The following is a 19,487-nucleotide window of genomic DNA, read 5'->3' on the forward strand; positions in this document are numbered from 1 at the left end:
TAGCTTATATACATGAATTCTATCTAGGACCCCAGATACTATACTAAGACCTCTAATACTCTATTTGAATAGTAGCACATGGTGTGCTTGGTAATTGTCTGATTGGAATACTTCAGGTACATTCCAGAACAATGGTTCCTTAGCAACAATCTGAGAAACCATATGGTACACTGGGTAATCCTGGGAAACCATATGGTGCAGTGGGTAACACTGAGTAAATATATAGTACTCTGGGTTGCCCAAGCATGCTTGGCAACAAGGATCAACATCTAGACATCTAGCCTGCCAAGGCTGTTACTAGTGCGATCTAGATCTAACATAATTCCCCCTGGACCTGATCTACAATCTGAAGTGTCTAGAATGGTCTAGAACAAGTCCAATGGTCCACTCCATCTTTGGAATATCTAGTGATATGATAAGATAAACATATGGCACAGATAAGATAAATGTTAGATAGGGATAAGACAGTGAAATCTGTGACAGAGACGTCGTCCGGAGTGAACGACATTTTGACTCAAGAAAAAGAATTAAACTACTGTTAAGGACGTGCGGAATGACTCGGAACCGAACGGAACCGAAGGGAGAAACGATAAGATAAGATATAAGATATGTACTGAAGGATATACTAAAAGAGGAATGATCTAAGATGAAGAGAGGGAAGAAACGGAGTTGATCGGAGCATGTCGGAGAGCGACGAGGAGAGTGAAGGAGGTTGAAGAGAATGACAGAGTCTTGACAGTAGCCAAAGTTATTGGACAATGGCTTCCTGAGTCGAGCTGCCTTAGACCAGGTCACTGGGAAACCAGAGTCGAGTTTAATTCTAAAGAATGTAACTACTAAGTCGTACATCTTATATAGGATAGAAATGTACAAGGTCCGAGACGGATCCAGTAGTCGGATCCGGATTCGGAGCGCCAACTCCCAAGCCGATGGCCTAGGCTTTAATGGGGAGTACGGAGATTAAGGTAAGTGGAGTAAGTAAGAATAGAATGAAAGTGATTGTGACCAGTCGGTCCGGATCGGTCCGGCATGGATGTAACGCAAATGTTCAATGGATGCCAGTGGACAGGAATGGGGTGATGCACCCTTTGCGGTTTATTCCACCACAAAATGTATGTCATCCCATTCAATGCTGCGAAAGCCAGTGTATACACCTCAAGTTCTGTGATTGCTATCCCCTTGATTCCATGAGCAAGGCATTGCAGCATGAACCACGATGTCTGCACGATTGCGATAGTCTTGGCAGTGAAATCCGTGTGACTCAAGTTGTTGGTGATGAACTTTTCCTCGATGAGGATGAAGCCATTTGCCACAAATAATTCCAACAGGCAAGAGTATTGCTTGAGAATTAATGGTCGTCTCTACGTTAGTGAGTCAGAACAGGATGGCACGAATATAGTGTTTGTGTCGACTTACTTCAGCACCCTCTGTAATTAGCGGGCTACTCGGTTGCCCATGTTGTCCATCTGTGTTTCCTAAACATCCAAAATCAGGGAAGCTTGGAGTAAGATCAGCGCCCACGAGATACCCACATCGTAACATCTCAGATATGGCCAGTTCCATGGTCTGTTCTAAGCCCTTCGCGATCTCCCACTCCTGGTCGATATCCCTCTGACCATAGACATCTGGCCTAAGATGGCACTTGAAAATACCCTGATCATAAAGTGCAAAACCACCCATGAGTGCGAGGTAGGTGTGTCTTTGTCCAACCGTATTCTGAACATCAATCAGTGCTATAATCCAACATTTGTAAAGAAATACAACTGGTTACTTTTATATCTCTCCTTCACTCTTCTTGCCGCTATCCAATCTCCCATTGCAATGACAAGGATTATTTCGGGGGCAATTAAAGAGCCAACCACTATCCGACAACTATTCACTACCACTCCTCCCCTGGATTCACTGACATCCGGGAGGTCCATGTGGAGAGATGTCCAGTTACAAATGAGGATGACAGATAAGCAACTCAGTATAATGCTACTGAGCATCCGGCACCTGCTTAGGTCAGTGCAATTTACATCGACATCAGCCAGAGTAGAGTCTGAGACTGCTGCGAAAGTGGTGTTCGTAGCAAGAAGGGGATGAGTGACAACGTACAGAAGAAGCATTGAGCATCGGGGCAAGGCTACAGCTGTGAGAGAGGGCTTACCAAAAGTAACCATGAAGCGGCTCGGGAGCGGTAGAAGCTGGTCACATTGTTCGCGATTCGCACCCATAACTTACATGGGCTCAAGTTACCCAGGTCCTTCTCGTGATATTGATGGAAATATCAACTGAAAAAAGAATAGAATACCCATACACAGAAAAAGAAAAAACACAATTGGCCCAATCCGAACTTCGCGTCTGGTTCGTTGTCGTATTCTTGGTTCGGCACAAGGTCAGCTGCCTTTGACATGAACGTTAGCGGTGGGCAGCGCCCAAGGGCAGTTACTGACCTTCACACCCTCAACTGTGCTCATAACAGTAGATATGGCACTGAGGAGGATGTTCTATGCATCATAAATGAGAAAAAGGGACCTTATTGGATAGATAACACATATTACTTACAGTAGACTCAGGAGGACTACATACCTGGCGACAATGGAGTGCAGGACATGTTCAAGGCTACAAAATATAATAAATGGTCAGATTTGAGCTCCATGGATGTAGGGATACTTGTGTAGAGATCATGATCACATAATTGGACTGATGGCCACGGAAAGAGAAATTAGTGTACCGTATATCTCCCGATAGTTCAAAAAGCAATTCACCGGCAGTTGGAGTATGATCACAACTTTGATCAATGACACCACTGTTCATAGTACTGAGGTTCTGGTATCTCCTAAGACAAAAGTAGACCTCACCGAGGATTGACGCGTACTATATGAGGCCTGAATACAGTGTAAATTTACTTGAGCATTGTGGTTGAATGCATTGTAATTTTCACTCACCATCCCGGTAAACAATCTTCATCAGGTTCGATCTACCACCCATCCAAGCTAGTAGTAGTGTTATCGTCGGCGCGTTTGGTTCAGTTCGGTGCGGTTTGTACCAGTTTGGGCTTTGATGGGTTGGCAGGAACCATTCAGGGACACGGTTCGGGCCGAAAACCTGACCCAAACCGGTTAAACTGCGGTTCCTGAGTAAATTGTCCCCAGAAAAATATATTAAACTTTTTGATGACTTTTTGTGACAATGATAGCAAATGGCATCACTTTGATGTGACAGTGATGATGCTCTGATGTGACATTCCTTGTGACTAATAGGTACAAGTGATCCACTGGGTCGCGTGGTTCGAAAACAGGGTTTCTCGGGCCGAAACTGTTCTATATTTGGTTTTTTCGGCAAACCGTTTATGGAACCATTTTGGCAATTCAGTTCGCAGTTCGGTTTCAAACCAGTGCTAGCCCGGACTGATGAGAACACTAGCTAGTAGTACATAATTCCACATGAGTAAAAAGCGCGACAAAACAACTGTAAGCTCCTTACAGGCTTTAAATGCCGGAATAGCCATCAGTATGCAACAGGCTTCAAAGAGTTTCAGCCTCCGTGAGTCCTTATGGAAAGGTAGCCACAAACCTATATTAAAGGCTATCAACAGGTTACAGGACACGTAAATGTCCTTGTTCCTCATCGAACAAAAACATCCTCGAAGTTGTGTTGTGTCGTGCAAATGGAGTTCGGGACCTAACAGCGGCGATGTGAGTGTGGCTTTGTAGGACTTACGTTTTCCTCATGGAAGGAACTGACAATGATATCCTCGTAAATATCTCACAAAAAAGAACTGGACAGGGATCGAGAATGCCAGCCCCAACGTGACCAACACAACCATAACAGAAGTTTTATTCGCCCAAACAGCCCATATCTGCATAGCAAGGATGTCTATTGATCGGGACGTAAGAAAAAGAAAAATGTGGGAGTAAGCTCAGTTGATGTACATTCGGAAAGGTGGATTCCTACTACCATACTCCCCATGCGCATTTCACCGATTAATATGAATCTAGCTCAAACTTGCAATTTCAAAGAAATCAAGTTCTAATTGAAGCCGTACATTGACTGATTTTATAAGTTATCACACATGACTCTGTGTCTGGTGGTCTCAGAATGCCTGTTTTTATTGCAGCATGAGTAAAACTGACTGTAAAGCAAAGCTGTAATATCGGCAGACTGACCATATGTATGCAAAATAACACGATCCCACAACGGTAGATACCTCTGTGCAAGGTATATCACGTTGATGGCCATGGATGCTATCTTGATCGGCCGTTTTTGAGGATTGAGGTTTGCCCATATGTACTTGATTTCGACATCTAACTTGAGAAGAATGTCATAGACGAAGATTGTCTCTGCAGCAACTAAACATATGGTCCGTGGGGGGTACAACTTGTCAAAGCAAGAGTACAGGCATTAAGGATATCATACCTTGGGCAAACTGACCAAAGACAAGTTGGTAGGAACTCCGTTGAGATTATGGACGGAACTCACGTTCACTGACAGTCCACCTCGGATTGTCTCCAACACAGTGACGCCTTCACAGTCTGGGGTTATCGAAATCATTCAGCTTTTGGTAAAGGAAGGAAGGCGGATAATACTGCACAAGGCTCCTAGATAGGACCTATAAGACCCATCGTTAAACAGCATTGACATCGATTATGCACGGAACAATGGATGAGGAGATGTTGAAGAGATCCGACGTGTGGGGGGCCGCGTGGCATTCATTCACATGCATTGCTGCCAAGCCCGCCCATAGGTAAGTACCAACGCTAGGTGCACAACAAACGTTCACTACAGGGCGGATGTCATGAATTGGACAGACGCACAGCAGTGGAGATATAGTGTGAATGCCGCCAAGTGAGATCATCGAGTGAGAAAAATTTCCCCATTCCCACAAAACCACGATCTGTGAGCCTTGACGATGAGATGATTGAACAAAGAATGAAAGTAAATGTCGACCAGATACTCGCATTATAGGCCTTCTACAGAGGAGAGCTTCTGAGTAAGAAGGGCAGTAGAGTGAGGTGCATGGGATGTTTTTCATTAAACAGAACAAGCCAATGAATCACATCTTGGAGCAGGAGTTAGGGATTCGAGGGCTTTGATTGAGGAGCGGTATCAATCATTGAGAGGTGGGTGCTACGAGAGGGCCATATTTGAGGGGGATGGAGACGTCGAAGCTCGCTACAATCAAATTCCCCAGTGTGTCAGAGACGAAATGATAAACGATAGTCGCTTATCGCTACCTTCCATACAATCGAAAGCTCGGTTATAGCACTTAAACTTCGGCCCCTTCACCGAAGCCTCGCGTAGACCACCAACGGTACCTAAAACACATTGGATACATGTCCATCAAGATAAAAAGACGAGGTGTCGACATATCAGGGGAGGGAGAGGCTTCTTGTCCAACAAAGCAGGTCCACCACCCCCCACCCAACAGCTGTTTATCATCCATGGGGGGGAAGCCTCAGATGACTGCTTTTCGTCTTGATCATCCTTCAATCTAACGCAATCGACATGTTAGGTCATGACAATAGCCGAGCAAATGGATGAGAAAAGCGTCCCAGGATCGTGAGAGAGGCTTAATCTAGGTTTTGGAATGTCGAGTCAGTAAGATCACAAAATTTGTGGGCATAAAAAAATACCTACCAAGGTTACAGCCCAGATCTACGCTCTCTTGCCATGTCATCTGACTTTGTCTCCTCCAACATCTGAGGTTGATTTGCTCCATCTCGGAGGGCTAAGTTTGGAGTGGCAAACAAGAAAAGAAAAAAGGTAGGTGTGACTGTTGACAGTCGCAGTAGGTTACACTGTAACAGCGTGCCGACGTAGGCCAACTGATGTAATGCGGTGTATCTTGATCTGATTCTGTGGCGTCTATTTCCGTCCGAACTTTCTGCAATGTTTTCCAAGTCTGTGTGAGTCCGTGTGAGTCACATAACTGGAAGTCGGGTCGGCTGTCTGTCCTTCAAGCTGCCTGTCATCAATCATCGATTCATCGATCATCGGTCCCGGTCATCCCTGGGAATTAGTACCATGGGAATTAGGATCAGCTTCTAATACGTGGATTTATGTATGTTAGTACCTGGTTTTAGTAGCCGGGCTTCCATTGAATTAAACGTTCAACACATGTGAACCCCCAACTCGGAATTTATGTATGTTGGTACCCGGTTTCAGGGTTTCAGTTAGCTTTCATCAAAATAAATACATTCAACACATGCCAGTGAACACCGATCAAGACGATATCTGTCGTGATTTCTATATAATCATGCTCAAGATGGGCCCCAGAAGCATATCATCACAATTCGCGACCACAATTCATGACAGCAAAAATGAATGCTTCCGAATACTTCCAATTTAGGCAGGGCATGACACGACATGCTCCAAAGAACACCACCTAGAAAAAAGTCATCTGAGCCTCTAATTAGAGACTCGTCATCGGCCATTGACATAACGTCAGAAACCTATAAAACCCTCTGAACGACAACCTCATCTATCAGCAAAAATCCTCTCCAAGGTCATTTCTTATAGTAACTCCTCTACTGCCATTCTTTTGAACACCTCTGACGAACATACTTTCCCTCGGCAGTATTATGTCACCTGACCCACACGCTGTTTTGTTTTGCGACACGAACGGCCATCGCCAGGCGGCTGTAGTCTCAAGCCAGACCTTCTAGTAGAGTGGCAGTGTAGTTTCCTTTTATGGTGAATTAAGCTTGTTTATCTGTTGTTTGTATTATCTGTCAGGACGCACACTCTTCTAGAAGGTCTGGTGCAATTTAGGCGGGCGACCCTCCCTCGGTGACATTCGTCACATTTTCCTCAGCCTTCCATGCAAAAACTGTGTCCAGCTGAAACATCTATGAGTAGTTGGTCATTATGACAGCATTCCCGGGCATTCAGAACTGATGAAAGGTACGACTAAGTGCAAACCAAGAGCATTGGCAGATGGGAGGTTGTGACGAATGTCACCGAGGGAGGGTCGCCCGCCTAAATTGCACCAGACCTTCTAGAGTGTGCGTCCTGACAGATAATACAAACAACAGATAAACAAGCTTAATTCACCGTAAAAGGAAACTACACTGCCACTCTACTAGAAGGTCTGGCTCGAGACTAAGGCGGCTGCTTTTTCAGACGGCAATAAGAAGGAGATTCTTGTCAATAGTGTTGTTGAGGGCCGGGTCGGGCTCAAAACCCTGGGGTCGGGTTGGGTTTCTGAGGGTCAGGGCTCACCAAATCTCGAGCCCCCACCCTAGCCCTCGATAGCCCTAAGCCCGGGGTCAGGTCAGGCTTGAGCCAGGGCTCATGAGTCATCATATTTAGTCATTATCTTATCACCATTTCTGGACAATATTGTGATGTTATCTGTGTAATAACAAGTAGAATTAATGTTGTGGGATGAAAAGCAATGTTTTGGCAGCACTGTGAGCTATCATTCCCATCTGAGCATATGATCCAACATTAAATAATCAATAATTGCACTAGAAATGATGGTAATTAGTGAAAATCATAGTATCATTTGTATAACTTGGTATAACTTACATGTGTTGATAAAGAAGGCGGCGAAAAATGTACGGATAAGCGTCCTATAATGGTAAGTATCCCACGTGACTGGGCCTTGAGCCGGGGTCAGGGCTTTTCAAACTCCAAGCCCGAGCCCTGACCCCAATGAGCCCTTCCAAGAGGGTCAGGCTGGGCTTCAAAAGCCCGGGTCGGGTCGGGTCAGGTCAGAGGGCCTGAGCCCGACCTTCAACAACACTACTTGTCAAGTCCATGGTCGAAGATTACGGTGCCAGTGTTTATGGTGACTGGTACCAGCTCCCTTCAAGCAGGGCCGTCGATGCTGTGATTGACCAGGCAAACGATTTGGGTGGCACAGTTTACAATCTGCCAGTTCGATAAGTTAGTCGTTATTCATAGCGCCTATTCGCTTGGATAAGATGCTAACAATTAGCTCACTATGTCACGCACCTCTTGGTCATCGTAGTTCCTGTAAAACAAGAAATCTTAAAACTCACGTCATTGATTTCAGCTTTTTTTCTTTTGCCGACTATACAGCTTGTAGTTTGTTTGTGTAAAAATGTGAAGGCTTTGATCTCGACTCTGTTTTTTTTATCGGAGAGAGAATCACGATGATCAAATCAAATCACCTAATTCCAGAACCACGCGGCCAGCCATTTAGAAGTGGAAAACCAATAGGCGTTGAGAAAATCTGCGCGGAACGGCACTCTCCGTCGCGTGAATGATCAAGGGGACTCACGTGCTGGGAGACCTAACTACTCTTTTCCGCTTCGCCTTTGACTTGAACACGCGCTCTGTTCATATATCTACATGTTACTCGGTATCACAAGGGCGCGGTTCAACGGCAATATCTGGAGGACAAAAAAGCGTATCATCTACGCCTACTAGGCATAAGTAACCTTGTCCCATTCCGCTGAAGGCCAAGGCTGACTGTTTTTTTATCGCTTACATGAGAACAAAATCTCTTGTAAAATCCAAACAGAGCATGATTCCGACATAGCCGGGATAAATTTGCTGTCATGTAGTACCTGTGAGGTCCCGTTTTATTATGACTTCACAGCCAGTAACCGTTTGACTTGGAGGGAAATAATCATGAATCCGCACGAAACCGCAACGCGTCGCGTTAACAAGGGACTATTGAACAGGTCTCATACTGGGGGGGACTTATTGAAGTCCGAGTCCATTTTCCACTTCGAACACCCGCGAATCACACATCTACAGTTACTCGGCGCACCAAGATCGCGGAGATGAACACGGTTCAATTTTCAACGAATGACAATATCTGGAGGACAAAAACGCGTACTCGACTCAGGACTGTACGCCTACTAGTGTAAGTGTTTTTTCACTCCGCCGAGTGCCCAAGTTTACTTTTTTTGTGGCTTACTATTGGAACGAACCTTCTGTCAATTCCAAACAGAAAGCTAGTAGAGCTATATTTGGAGAGCATCCAGTTTCCGCCCGAAAGTCAAGGAGGGGCGGACTTAATCACGTACTTGGCAGATGGGAATTTGCGAGTATGGTACTGACCTGCCCTGAAGAACCCCGTTCCGAAGGCTTCATAGTGACAGATCTTAAATTGGACGGACAGATCAATCGCGATGAAGTGTTTTGGCAACGACGTCATCGACATGGACCAATCTATTTATACATCCCTCCCTTTCGCCGACGCTCGCGAGTGTTTTGGTCTTCCGATGAAAACAGCAAAACACGAATTTCAAAAAGGACGTGCAGATACCTTGGCCTTCCTGCCGGCCGTTGTGTCACAAATGGAGCCCGCTCGTGGTGGCATTCCTGGCCTACCCAAGTATATAAAGACATACGAAAGTGGCAAGTTTCTCGAGGGTTTGACCCGACAACCACCGACTTTGCTCGTTACCTCAAACATCCTATCTTTGACGTCATACAATCCGGCACATCCCGGTTTGAGGAGCTCAACAAAGGTGAGTTATTGCTCATCCCCTTGACCTATTGCTGTATCCTGAACTCCCTCTGAATATCTGTCCTTGGATCTACTCTTCTATGACACTCAGGATACAACCAAAGGTAAGATTTGTTTTTTAGTCATGAATCCTCAATGTTAAACAGAGAGAAATCCTCCAGAAACTAAACAGTCAGGTGAGTAATTATTACATTCTCCTCCTTCCTGACGAATTAAATTGGCAGCAGCTGCTTCAAAGAGTAGCTCCCTCTGGTCACTCCTCACAGTGCCATTCTCATGTGAAGCTTTTGAGGGGTCGGATATTCCTGCCATGCTGATGTAGCCATTCCAAAATTCCCATGTCTACCAGGGCGCACCGGCTGATCCTCAACAATTGATCATCGCATTGCAAAGATGAAAGAGTACAGCTGACCTCGGGATCAGAGATGCGTGCCTTTAGACGGGTGTAGACATTCCAATTGGGCAACCAGAACGAAATTGGGGGTGTGAGGGGTGTTTATCTATGTTCACGATTTCGAGTCCGTTGACAATGTTTCCCGACTGTTGCGAATTGCTGTTGCATCGGGATTTGATCGGGGTCCGGGACGGTGTTCAAGTGAAGTACGGGGCCCATAGTCTGACAGTCTCGAAGTTTCTGGTTTGATGTCCGATCGATGTTGATATTAGCGCTGGTATGAAGTTAGAAAAAAGATTCAGGGGCTACCAGGTCATCTTTCCCATTGAGCCTTTCCTGATGAAGTTCTCCCGCTCGAAGGTGATTTGAGATTCAATGATGATCTTTATGAAACAGGAAAGAACCGTATGCTGCAGAAACCTACTATAACCGGCGCGTTTTGGTACGGAACCAATAAACATCATAGGTTCAAAAACATTCAAGGGTATGCACTCTCAGATATCGCTACAGACCAAATCACATACAGTATTGGACAATTGCTTTTCATTGAGATACATAATTCAAATATAATTACAATTCATAGCACTACACGTTATTTTTTTGCGAATTGCGAATTACGAAAGGGGTTCTCTAAGGTTTCTCAATGCAAGACTGTTCATCCTCAGCAACACCCCATTTTTCGTCAGTATATGTGTGCATTGGTACTGCCTTCATCATCAAAGAAGACAGAAGCCCGATCCCAGAAAGTCCAGCCATGACCTGCCAAAGTGTGCTCAATGAACTCGCGAAGAGCGACCGTACCTCAGCTTGCAGCACAAGCGGCATTGTTGGTAGCACAGCGATAGACCCGTATGCTATATCTCCACCTGGGGGAAGCACTGCTACGACTTCAGCCGGGAGATCAGCGAGACCGTTCTGTAAGATCACCCCGCCGATCGTGATTCCCCATACCTGCCCAAACAAGCGCAGGAACATCACGAGAGAAAGGGCCTGAGCGTTCGCAGAGACGGGTAATGGTGCAAGGACAGGAAAGACCGATGTTGTGTATACCGTTCCTATTCCCGCGCCAAGGATATTTGTGTAACCGATGGAGAGCCAAATATCGCTAGTCTCCTTGACGGTGCTGAGCAGGCCCATCGAAAGGATCATGATGGACCACCCAACCCAAATCTGAGGTCGGTAACATCTGAACTTGGCGACGCTAAGACCAACCACGATAGAGACTGGAGCGATGGTCAACGCGAGTCCAAACAGATCCAAACCCGATTTGACGGGTGACGCTAGCTTGCAAGCTTGGAAATACACGGGAAGATAGTCTAACAAGCGGTAACATAATTTAAACAAAGGTTGGCAATGAACGGGAATCACCACCTACAGATGAGGCACAGGAGCGTCACTTGGAGGACAAAGGTTTGGATATAGCTTGATGATGATTCAGCTCAAAAAAGAGTGTACAAGTGCTCGTAAAGCTCACCCACTGATACTTGTGCGATTAGACCACAGTAAAGACGGTACCTAGACTGAAGGTCAGATTTGATTTCACTAGCGAAACAGGAGTATCATACCATCGGATGCTTCGCATACACGGCTTCGTAGGCAAAAAAGGCGATGAGACCAATTAAGCCGAGGCATAATGGGGCGAGAACCTGAACTGAATGCCAGCTGAATGATGATCCAGCCCACGCAAGTGCAAGGACGCAAGCAGTCGTGCTCCCGACAACCACAAGGTTTCCACTACAGCTTGCCTCAGTAAGAGACCACAGGAAGAGATTATAACATACACGAAATCGAGCCGTCTCAAATTGGAAAGCAGCGACTCCTTGGGAGTTTTCAGGTTGAGGTATCGAATGACCAGGAGAGCCACAATGGCGCATGCTGGAATATTGAGATCTGGGAGAAGAATTTAGAAGACGGACCGAAGAAGAGCTGCTACATACAGAACAACCACCTCCACGCTCCTTTCTGAGCTAAGAGGCCACCCAATACTGGTCCCAGAACCGATGCGAAACTCCAAGTCCTGAGGATAAGTGAGTGAACGAGAAATCATACCTAGTAGTATGGGGTGACGAACAGTCCAATAAACGCGTTATATTTGCCTCGTTTCTGCAATGGAACGAGATCGGCGAGAACGATGTAGGACATGGAGTGTATACCTCCTCCTCCGACACCTTGAATGGCTGGTAACAGAAGAGTGGACATTGTTTCATTCAACGTCAACCTATCGAAATCAAACTGACGTACCTCTTCCTGCAAGAATGTGTGCCTCAACCTTTGCCGCTCCGCATAGTGCGCTTCCGAGAGTAAAAAGAGCAAGAGACCCGAGGACGACGGGACGCCTTCCAAAGACCTAAAAACCCGAATGAGAAATAATAGATAGCACAGGATCCGAATTTACCTGTGCGAGGGCCCCGCTGAGCGGAAGGAAGGCTGTCGCAGCGAGAGAGTAAGCGGAACCCAGCCATATGAAGTCTTGAGCACGATATCCCGGAATGGAATGAACGATGGTCGGTAAAGCAGTTGAAACTGCACTCTATAAAAGGTGTGAGTTGGTTATCCGGAGGAGACAAGGAACTGAAGCTCACCAGTTCAAATGCACTGAGAAAAAGCGCCAGACAAAGCGCGCCGATTATGGGTAAAATCTGGGATAGTGCATACTGCCCACCAAGAGGCGGAGCGTTGGCAGCAGGCTCGTCCAAGTCTGAATAAACACGCTTGAAGCTTGGCTGGGATTCAGTGTCGATGGTTGAGGTCATTATTGGGCACAAAGCTGGCGGGTCCCTGGAAGCCGTTATGATAAAAGGGCCAGAACCCCTGACTTTTAAGGCTGACTATTGACAATCAAAGGTTCAACTAAGCTGCGTGAATCGGATAACAGAAGCCATAGAAAAGAGGACTAGTGGCACGTACCAGTCTCATCGCCTCGTTTGCAGCTGTATCAAATGAGCCTGCCGCGGGTCTGATTCAATCAGCAACTATAGAACTCGTTTCAGAAGAGTACTTGATATCAGCGAAAACGATCCCAAGGTAAGTTCGATTCACCTTTAAAGTTTATAGACTCTCCTGCATTCGCCTCAACTGGATGGAAATACTAGTAGGTCGCCGGCAGTCGCAGAATCTCAGAAGCTCGGCTCCACTCGGCTTGCTCGCGATCTTGTCCTAACGGCGGTTCGGAACCATTACGATTGAATGATCGGCTTTCGGCAAGGCCGCAGAAGTGGCCATGCATGGGAAAATCACGGAAGCCATGAAACTGAACCATTATTTCGGCATGGGAGAAAAACCGAAAAGCTGTTGGCTTTGACGGTCATCAGGCCCGCATTTCCCACCAAATCCCCACAGCCACCTGCCCAAATCATCATCTCTGATCTTCCCTGATGTGCAAGCCCTCCCGCTCGAAGATGATCTGAGGTTCCATGATGATCTTTATGGTGCAAAATGAACCTTTCACATGCTACATCGGAGATTCTTTAGTCATCGTAGGCGAGATTGAAATGGGATATTACTTCCCTCTGGAACGTCATCTCCACAACCATCTTCATCTTTCTTGCCTCTTCTGAGTCTCCTCGACCGCTGACCGAGGTGAGACCTGTCGTCATTTCGATCGGTATGTCCTTTTCTACAAACCATCTACGCTCGAGATCCGAAGGTGAATGAACTTCAATGAAGGTCTGTGGAGCCTGTCGAGGATTTAACAGATACGCAGCTAGTGGCAACCAGCATGACGGCCCCCCTGGGCAAATAATGGCGATCTAAAGACTGCGGTTCTGTCATTCGATGCTCTCCGTTTTCTCGTTCTTTTCCAGAGGTCGTGAAGGATTTTCATAGTGATCTGACTCGTTCTGAAGACAGGCATGACCAGTAAGCGAAACTGAGGATTATTGGACGTACGATTCTCCATCAGAACCTATATCGTTCTATTTTCGCGTTTGTTCCTAGCCAGTCTTTTGACAGAACGAAAGAAACGTGTTCTCGGGGCCTGGGCCTGATGATTGCGCTGATGTAAGCCAACGGAGAAAGCCCGGAACTGACCGCGCCGGGCTCCGTTTTTGTTTCCTACCGTCATGGGACATTTCCCGTTCCAGCCAGCCTGAAGTCAAGCCAGCGCTTGGAACTATCGCCTGCGCTGATACCTTTCTTCTCCTTCCACTGAGCAACCTTCCAGTACTGACTGGCAACGTATGTGATAGGCATCGACCTCGCAAGACACAAGGGTAATCCCAAGGAGGTCATATTACAGCAACAATTCAAGACTGTTATGCCCGCATCCGACCCACATCCGACCCACGAAGATATTTCACCAATACTGCACGCCTTTTGTGGCAAATAATTTCTGGTCGTTAGATTCGGGATGACTTTTCCTACTTTATCAGATGAGGGTCGCTTCATTACAGATGGGTATAGTGTTCACGACTTCATGTGTGAGGATGCTCTGATCACCCTTGCACATATTCGGTTCTTCTCGTTTAGGATATTTAAACGTTGAACGCTGTGAAGGGAGAGGGAAATGGATTGGCAAAATGAAGAGGGTCGCCCGAGGTGTGTCATGCTCAACCTACAGTCCTGGTATAGCGAGTGCTAATATCATCCAGGTGTCTGCATAGACCCTCCACGCAGCGCTAACGGCCAAATTCGAATGGACAATGCAACTGCAGGCGGCGCTGTCTGCTCGCTGTCTGTTGCGTCATCCATCTTCAACTCTTAAAGTCGTATCATTGGCGCCGGTTCTGCAGAAAATTGTGTCTACATATATCGACTCTATTTTCATATCACTTTTACGTCAATCAACCTTTCGAATCGCCAGGTGGATACTCTCGAGTCTCAACGATGATATAGAAAGAAATTTGAGATGGATGGCCCTCACGCCTCGTGGCATCGTCATCTCAGACGTTTACCCATCAACCCTCTCTTCTCTTCCTTCTGGATTCTCATTTTCAAATGCTTTTATTATTCGGATCTGGCTTTCAACAGTCGTATCACAGGTTCGTTGAATGTTCCTTTCTAACAATGTACTGCTGATTATTCCAAAGAAAGATAGCTCGAACCAGAAGACATTAAAGTACAAGTACAACAGGTCGCGTGGCCTTGTGGCTCTTAGCTGAGGATGTTGTCTACACTGACACCTCGCCTCGAAGAGGTGTTTCATCCTATTGTAATTGATCGTGTCTGCCAACCACAGCGTCTCCACAACGCAGATCACAGCTGATAGTCCTTCCCGGGTTGGGTTGCGAGGGCGGGGTCGTGCTTGCACAAATCGAGTGTCCGAGTCGTACATGGTAGGAGATCACGACAAACTCGAAGCTCAGAAGCTGGGTATGCCGTGGCCTGGCAGTGGTCCGGCCGGCGCGGGAGGGAAGTGAAGGCGGAAACCCCCGGATACTTACTAATATGGCGTTCAGTCCACCTCCCGTATTACTTCTTGACCCGTACTACGTGAATGTGGTGAGTGATAAGCCGAGGATACCTACTAACCATTAATCAACGCAAAGGCCTCGTAATTCCAAATTGACTTCAAATCTCACCGTGGTTCACAACAGATCTAAACTAGCTAGCTCCAGTAATGGAGCATTTTGACGATTGGACTGCTCGCGCCGAGCTGCAGTTCTTTGCGCATGTATTGGTACAGATCTTCTCGCGACTCGTGTTGAGAAGACGCACATTCTCCCGTCTCACTCATCCGAATTATACCTCGAGGCGCAGGTTCCTCCGCATGATACACCTTCCTGTCCACTTAACCTCCACCAATTTTCATCCGCAGTTCCCTGTTATCTCTTCATCTCGTACCACCATCGCCATCCGAGTTGATTGACAAACAAGGCTTGGCTGTGAAGAATGAGTGAGTTTGTCTCTTGCCTTGATTCATTCGTCTGTTTGACCACTTTCAGGCTCTCGGATGACACAGCCGCCTTCTTCTGCCAGCATATCGTTGCCAGATTCCACCACTGCTCAATCCACCACTGCCATCGTACCAGGGGGTATTACCACGGCATCTCCTACCACGAAAACCAGTGTTATTATAGGTTGCGTCTTCGGAGGAATAGGTGCTATATTCTTCGTCGTGCTCCTGTTCGCGTGCTGTTACAAGAAGTATCGGGCCCGGGGGAGAGGTAGAGGATCGAAGAGGTGTGATGTACGCTCAGCTTTCGAGAAAAGTGTTGGTCCTAGCCTGGATACTACGAATAGCACCGGTGAGTGTTACTTGTTATTGCTTTGATCCATTGCAATCCGACGATCTCTACCTAGAAGATAAGCATGCGGTTCGAAGTCAGCATATGCTCCCGTATACCACCAAAGACGACCAGTTCCCAAATTCCGACAACAAAACTGCAGATAGGAGAGACGGATCTTCGTATCAGCCAGACGGAAACAGGAGGGAGAGGATGAATATCTCTGCCAGCGGATCGGTGGCGACAAAGACTTCCAATTCGATCGGCTTCCCTCATGGAAGTGCAGGGAGGGCGGAGAGCATCCCATCTCCGATAATGGACGTTCGAGAAGGTGCAAAGATGAGGGTCTCAGAGGTTGTTGAGGCGAATGTGTCAATCCCTGTTACCAATGAACCGGATTCGGGAGAGCTGGTTGAGTCGAGTACTACAGAAGATACAGCTGGTGAGTATTTGAGTTCCCGTTTTGAAGAACCTCCCCGTGTTTTAAATCTCGTTTTGCAGACCTGAGAAAGTCGGTGGATGGTCTATTCCCAACGGTTTACAACCACTTCTTACCTAACGAGAAGGATCGAGAATGGGCCAAATCAGGTGTTTCTGAAACTTCCAATCATGCATACGAGGCAAAACCCGGCGGTATGGGTAGTAGCTCGTGTGAGGCAGAGATGCCTGAGGAGTCTGGGGATGTTCTATCCCCAACAATCCTGGAGCAGAACACTCGAGAAGGCTCAGAGTCAGGTACCCTTGAGATCGTTCAAGATACTCAAGATGCCCACGAACCAGAAGTCGAGGAGAATTGTTATGGGAACTTGTATAGCAGTTCTGGTGAGAAGCTACTTTGAAGAACCCCAATCGTGTGGTCTGACGAAGTATCACTCCGCAGGTATGGAACCGACCGCCGACGAGTCTGCTGAAGATGGTCAATGTCCTGCAGAGCAGCCTCCGACTCTGCCAGAAAAGGAGGGTGAAGAATCGAGCATTTCGGAGTTTTTTGATGCACGCGAATCGATGCCTGCTACGAACGAGAATGATTGGAGCGAGTCCATCGTAGCAAGTCCGGTACCGGCAGCTGAAGAGACTGGGTATGGGGCTGTCATTAGTATCGGTGAGCACCTGGAGAACCCTTACTCGTGGCGTTATGACCTTCAAGCTTCCATTTGAACAGATCTCGGAACGACGTGAGTGGTCATAACGAATTTATGTGTGGGCCACCTTGCTGATTGACACTGTTACACAGATATACTCGTGTTGGGTGATTAGTAACTCCCAAGCACTATATGAACGCGTCGCTGACGAGACTCGCTCCTACAGGGTACTCAAAGATGGTCGGATTAAGATCATACCTAACGAGTTCGGAAACTTGACGACCCCATCTTGGGTCAGTTTCAACGGGTCTGAGCGGTTGTACGTCAGCTCAGAAACTTAATTTTGGGGTTCCAACTGACTAGCTGCCATACAGAGTAGGCGAGAGCGCGAAGTCTGCGTCCCTGTCGAATCCGGACAACACGGTCTTCAATATCAAAAGGTTTCTTGGTCATACGATGGATGAGCTACAGTCAACGCTGAAGTACACTCCGTTCCGTGTTCACGAACCGAACGGGAGGCTGGTCATTCACGGAGGAGGTAGAGACTTTGTAAGCACCACCACCCTTTCTTTCATTATCCGTTTGCACAAACTCACAAATAAACACCTTTCCTATAGCTACCGGAAGAAATTACCGCGATGCTCATATCCAAGATGAAAGTCATAGCCGAAGCATACCTCGGGGAGAGGGTCACCCACGCTGTCATTACCGTTCCAGCATGTCCGTCTCTTCTTCCCTCCGTTCCTTATTTCCATCTAAACTTACTCCCTTCTCCTTGAAGGTTTCACCGACGCCCAACGACAAGCAACGAAAGACGCCGGAACAATAGCCGGTCTTACCGTCCTCCGTCTCATGAACGACCCCACTGCTGCAGCACTCGCGTATGGGATCCACCAAACACGGCCCGAGTCAAAGGTAGTCGTATATGACCTTGGGGGTGGGACATTCGATGTATCGCTCCTATCGATGAAAGAGAATGGGGTATTTGAGGTGATGGCTACAGCCGGAGATGCCTGTCTTGGTGGAGACGATTTCGATAGGCGGGTTGTGGAATATGTTGTGGGGTTGGAAAGAAGAACGTGGGTGGATCTGGGAAGGCTGAAGAGAGAGGCTGAGAGGGTAAAAAGGCTGCTTTCAACGCACGGGAGTGCGACGATGGATATCGGGGACCTTGGGGATGGGAATTCTTTCACGGTCACGCTTACAAGGTCTCAATTTGAAGAGCTGAATCAGGTTTTGTTCGAACAGTCGATGTCACTGGTCAAGCGCGTTCTGGAGGATGCTGGGATTAGTAAGGAAGACGTAGACGAGGTAAATTTCTCTGCTTCTCTTTGTTCATTCCCCTCATCCCTCATCCACATCCCTTTCAGATCATCCTAGTCGGCGGCTCGACGAGAATACCCAAAATTCAACGACTGCTCCGTAACTATTTTGGAAAGGAGCCTTCCAAGATCCATGGCAGCGAAGAAGTCGTTGCATATGGAGGCGCCGTTCACGGAGCAGTTCTCGGTGGCCACAAACTGAAGAAAGAAGTGGCCCTATTCGATGTTGCCGCTCTCTCCCTCGGAATCGATACCTACAACCCGAGGGGCCCGGGATTATTCGCTCCATTGATTCCTCGTAACACTGCGATACCGACGACCAAGAGCCAAGTGTTGAGTTTTCCATGTGTTCTCCTGGATCGCTCCTTTACTGACGTCCTCGAAATACTTAGTTTCACCACAGTATTCGATTACCAGAGTTCGGTTTCAATCGACGTGTATGAAGGTGAAGACACAATCAGCAAGTGCAACCACTTTTTGGGCAAGTTCGAGTTGACAAGGATCCTCCTCGCTCGTCGAGGTGTACCTCAGATCGAGGTCACATTCCGGATTGACGTGAATGGGATCTTGGAGGTTACGGCTGCGGATCAGAGGACGTGAGTACTTATAATTACCAGTCTATTTATGAGGGCGTGTCCGGCTGAATTGCTGTTCGATAGCGGAAGCTCGGGGTCTATTACTATCACTAATCATAACAGGGCCCGTATCAGTGAAGATGAGATTCAACGGATGATACGGGATACACGGATGTTCTCTTAGGAGGCCTGTGCTGTTTCTGTTGGGGCAATACCAGACCTCGTCGGTCAACAGATCGAGACACTCATGAATCTACTTATGTGAGGTAAGGGGAGGAAAATACACGCAGACAACTCAGAGAAAGTAAGGGCGAGGCACTAAAGACAGCTGCTCCAAAATCAAACAATATCGACGCCCTGGTTGATGTATCCGACATCGATGGGTGCAATTAGGGCTGCCGCTGAATAGACCGTTCTCGGCCATTTGGCTACAATTCAAGCTCAGACAGGGCGAACAGTCAAACTTTTGACGATCATTTTCATAATTGAGCAACCGTATTGCATGTGGCTTAACTCT

The 19,487-nt window shown here is 47.1% G+C and overlaps 6 protein-coding genes across 7 annotated transcripts; 4 read left to right on the forward strand and 2 right to left on the reverse strand.

Moving 5' to 3' along the window:
* Positions 1-941: 941 nt before the first annotated feature.
* Positions 942-1,680, reverse strand: E1B28_003764 (uncharacterized protein; the record flags this gene model as incomplete). The annotated part of the gene is made up of 2 exons (XM_043148197.1): positions 942-1,361; positions 1,417-1,680. The coding sequence occupies 2 exons, from the start codon at positions 1,678-1,680 to the stop codon at positions 942-944; spliced, it is 684 nt and encodes a 227-aa protein (XP_043012789.1).
* Positions 1,681-9,260: 7,580 nt separating this feature from the next.
* E1B28_003765 (uncharacterized protein) lies at positions 9,261-9,755 on the forward strand (the record flags this gene model as incomplete). Its single annotated transcript, XM_043148198.1, has 4 exons — positions 9,261-9,434; positions 9,525-9,537; positions 9,580-9,609; positions 9,658-9,755. The coding sequence occupies 4 exons, from the start codon at positions 9,261-9,263 to the stop codon at positions 9,753-9,755; spliced, it is 315 nt and encodes a 104-aa protein (XP_043012790.1).
* A 602-nt stretch (positions 9,756-10,357) lies between these two features.
* On the reverse strand, positions 10,358-13,790 carry E1B28_003766 (uncharacterized protein). Of its 2 annotated transcripts, XM_043148199.1 has the most exons (13): positions 13,716-13,790; positions 12,867-13,666; positions 12,735-12,807; positions 12,410-12,655; positions 12,223-12,357; positions 12,069-12,174; positions 11,899-12,004; positions 11,765-11,844; positions 11,609-11,717; positions 11,393-11,561; positions 11,302-11,342; positions 11,203-11,249; positions 10,358-11,143 (listed from the first exon to the last, which is right to left on the reverse strand). In XM_043148199.1, exons 3-13 carry the CDS (start codon positions 12,741-12,743, stop codon positions 10,458-10,460), a joined length of 1,734 nt encoding a protein of 577 aa, XP_043012791.1. In that variant the 5' UTR covers positions 12,744-12,807; positions 12,867-13,666; positions 13,716-13,790; the 3' UTR covers positions 10,358-10,457. The 2 variants fall into 2 exon arrangements, with proteins under 2 accessions (XP_043012791.1, XP_043012792.1); XM_043148200.1 differs by lacking the exon at positions 13,716-13,790 and having other exon boundaries at positions 12,410-12,677; positions 12,735-12,799; positions 12,867-13,280.
* A 677-nt stretch (positions 13,791-14,467) lies between these two features.
* E1B28_003767 (uncharacterized protein) lies at positions 14,468-14,926 on the forward strand (the record flags this gene model as incomplete). Its single annotated transcript, XM_043148201.1, has 2 exons — positions 14,468-14,806; positions 14,855-14,926. The coding sequence occupies 2 exons, from the start codon at positions 14,468-14,470 to the stop codon at positions 14,924-14,926; spliced, it is 411 nt and encodes a 136-aa protein (XP_043012793.1).
* A 791-nt stretch (positions 14,927-15,717) lies between these two features.
* Positions 15,718-17,149, forward strand: E1B28_003768 (uncharacterized protein; the record flags this gene model as incomplete). The annotated part of the gene is made up of 4 exons (XM_043148202.1): positions 15,718-16,012; positions 16,068-16,433; positions 16,493-16,813; positions 16,872-17,149. The coding sequence occupies 4 exons, from the start codon at positions 15,718-15,720 to the stop codon at positions 17,147-17,149; spliced, it is 1,260 nt and encodes a 419-aa protein (XP_043012794.1).
* Positions 17,150-17,529: 380 nt separating this feature from the next.
* Positions 17,530-19,154, forward strand: E1B28_003769 (uncharacterized protein; the record flags this gene model as incomplete). Its single annotated transcript, XM_043148203.1, has 6 exons — positions 17,530-17,622; positions 17,691-17,793; positions 17,855-18,384; positions 18,444-18,727; positions 18,788-18,991; positions 19,055-19,154. 6 exons carry the CDS (start codon positions 17,530-17,532, stop codon positions 19,152-19,154), a joined length of 1,314 nt encoding a protein of 437 aa, XP_043012795.1.
* Between the last annotated feature and the right edge of the window lie 333 nt (positions 19,155-19,487).

The sequence above is a fragment of the Marasmius oreades genome, chromosome 2, assembly GCF_018924745.1.
Source record: "Marasmius oreades isolate 03SP1 chromosome 2, whole genome shotgun sequence".
Taxonomy (NCBI): domain Eukaryota; kingdom Fungi; phylum Basidiomycota; class Agaricomycetes; order Agaricales; family Marasmiaceae; genus Marasmius; species Marasmius oreades.

Coding starts and splice junctions, on each gene's coding strand:
- E1B28_003766 (XM_043148199.1), bottom strand. Junction 11,845..11,898: donor TATAACGCGTTTATTGGACT/GTTCGTCACCCC, acceptor ACTTATCCTCAG/GACTTGGAGTTTCGCATCGG. Junction 11,250..11,301: donor AATCGCACAAGTATCAGTGG/GTGAGCTTTACG, acceptor ATCATCATCAAG/CTATATCCAAACCTTTGTCC.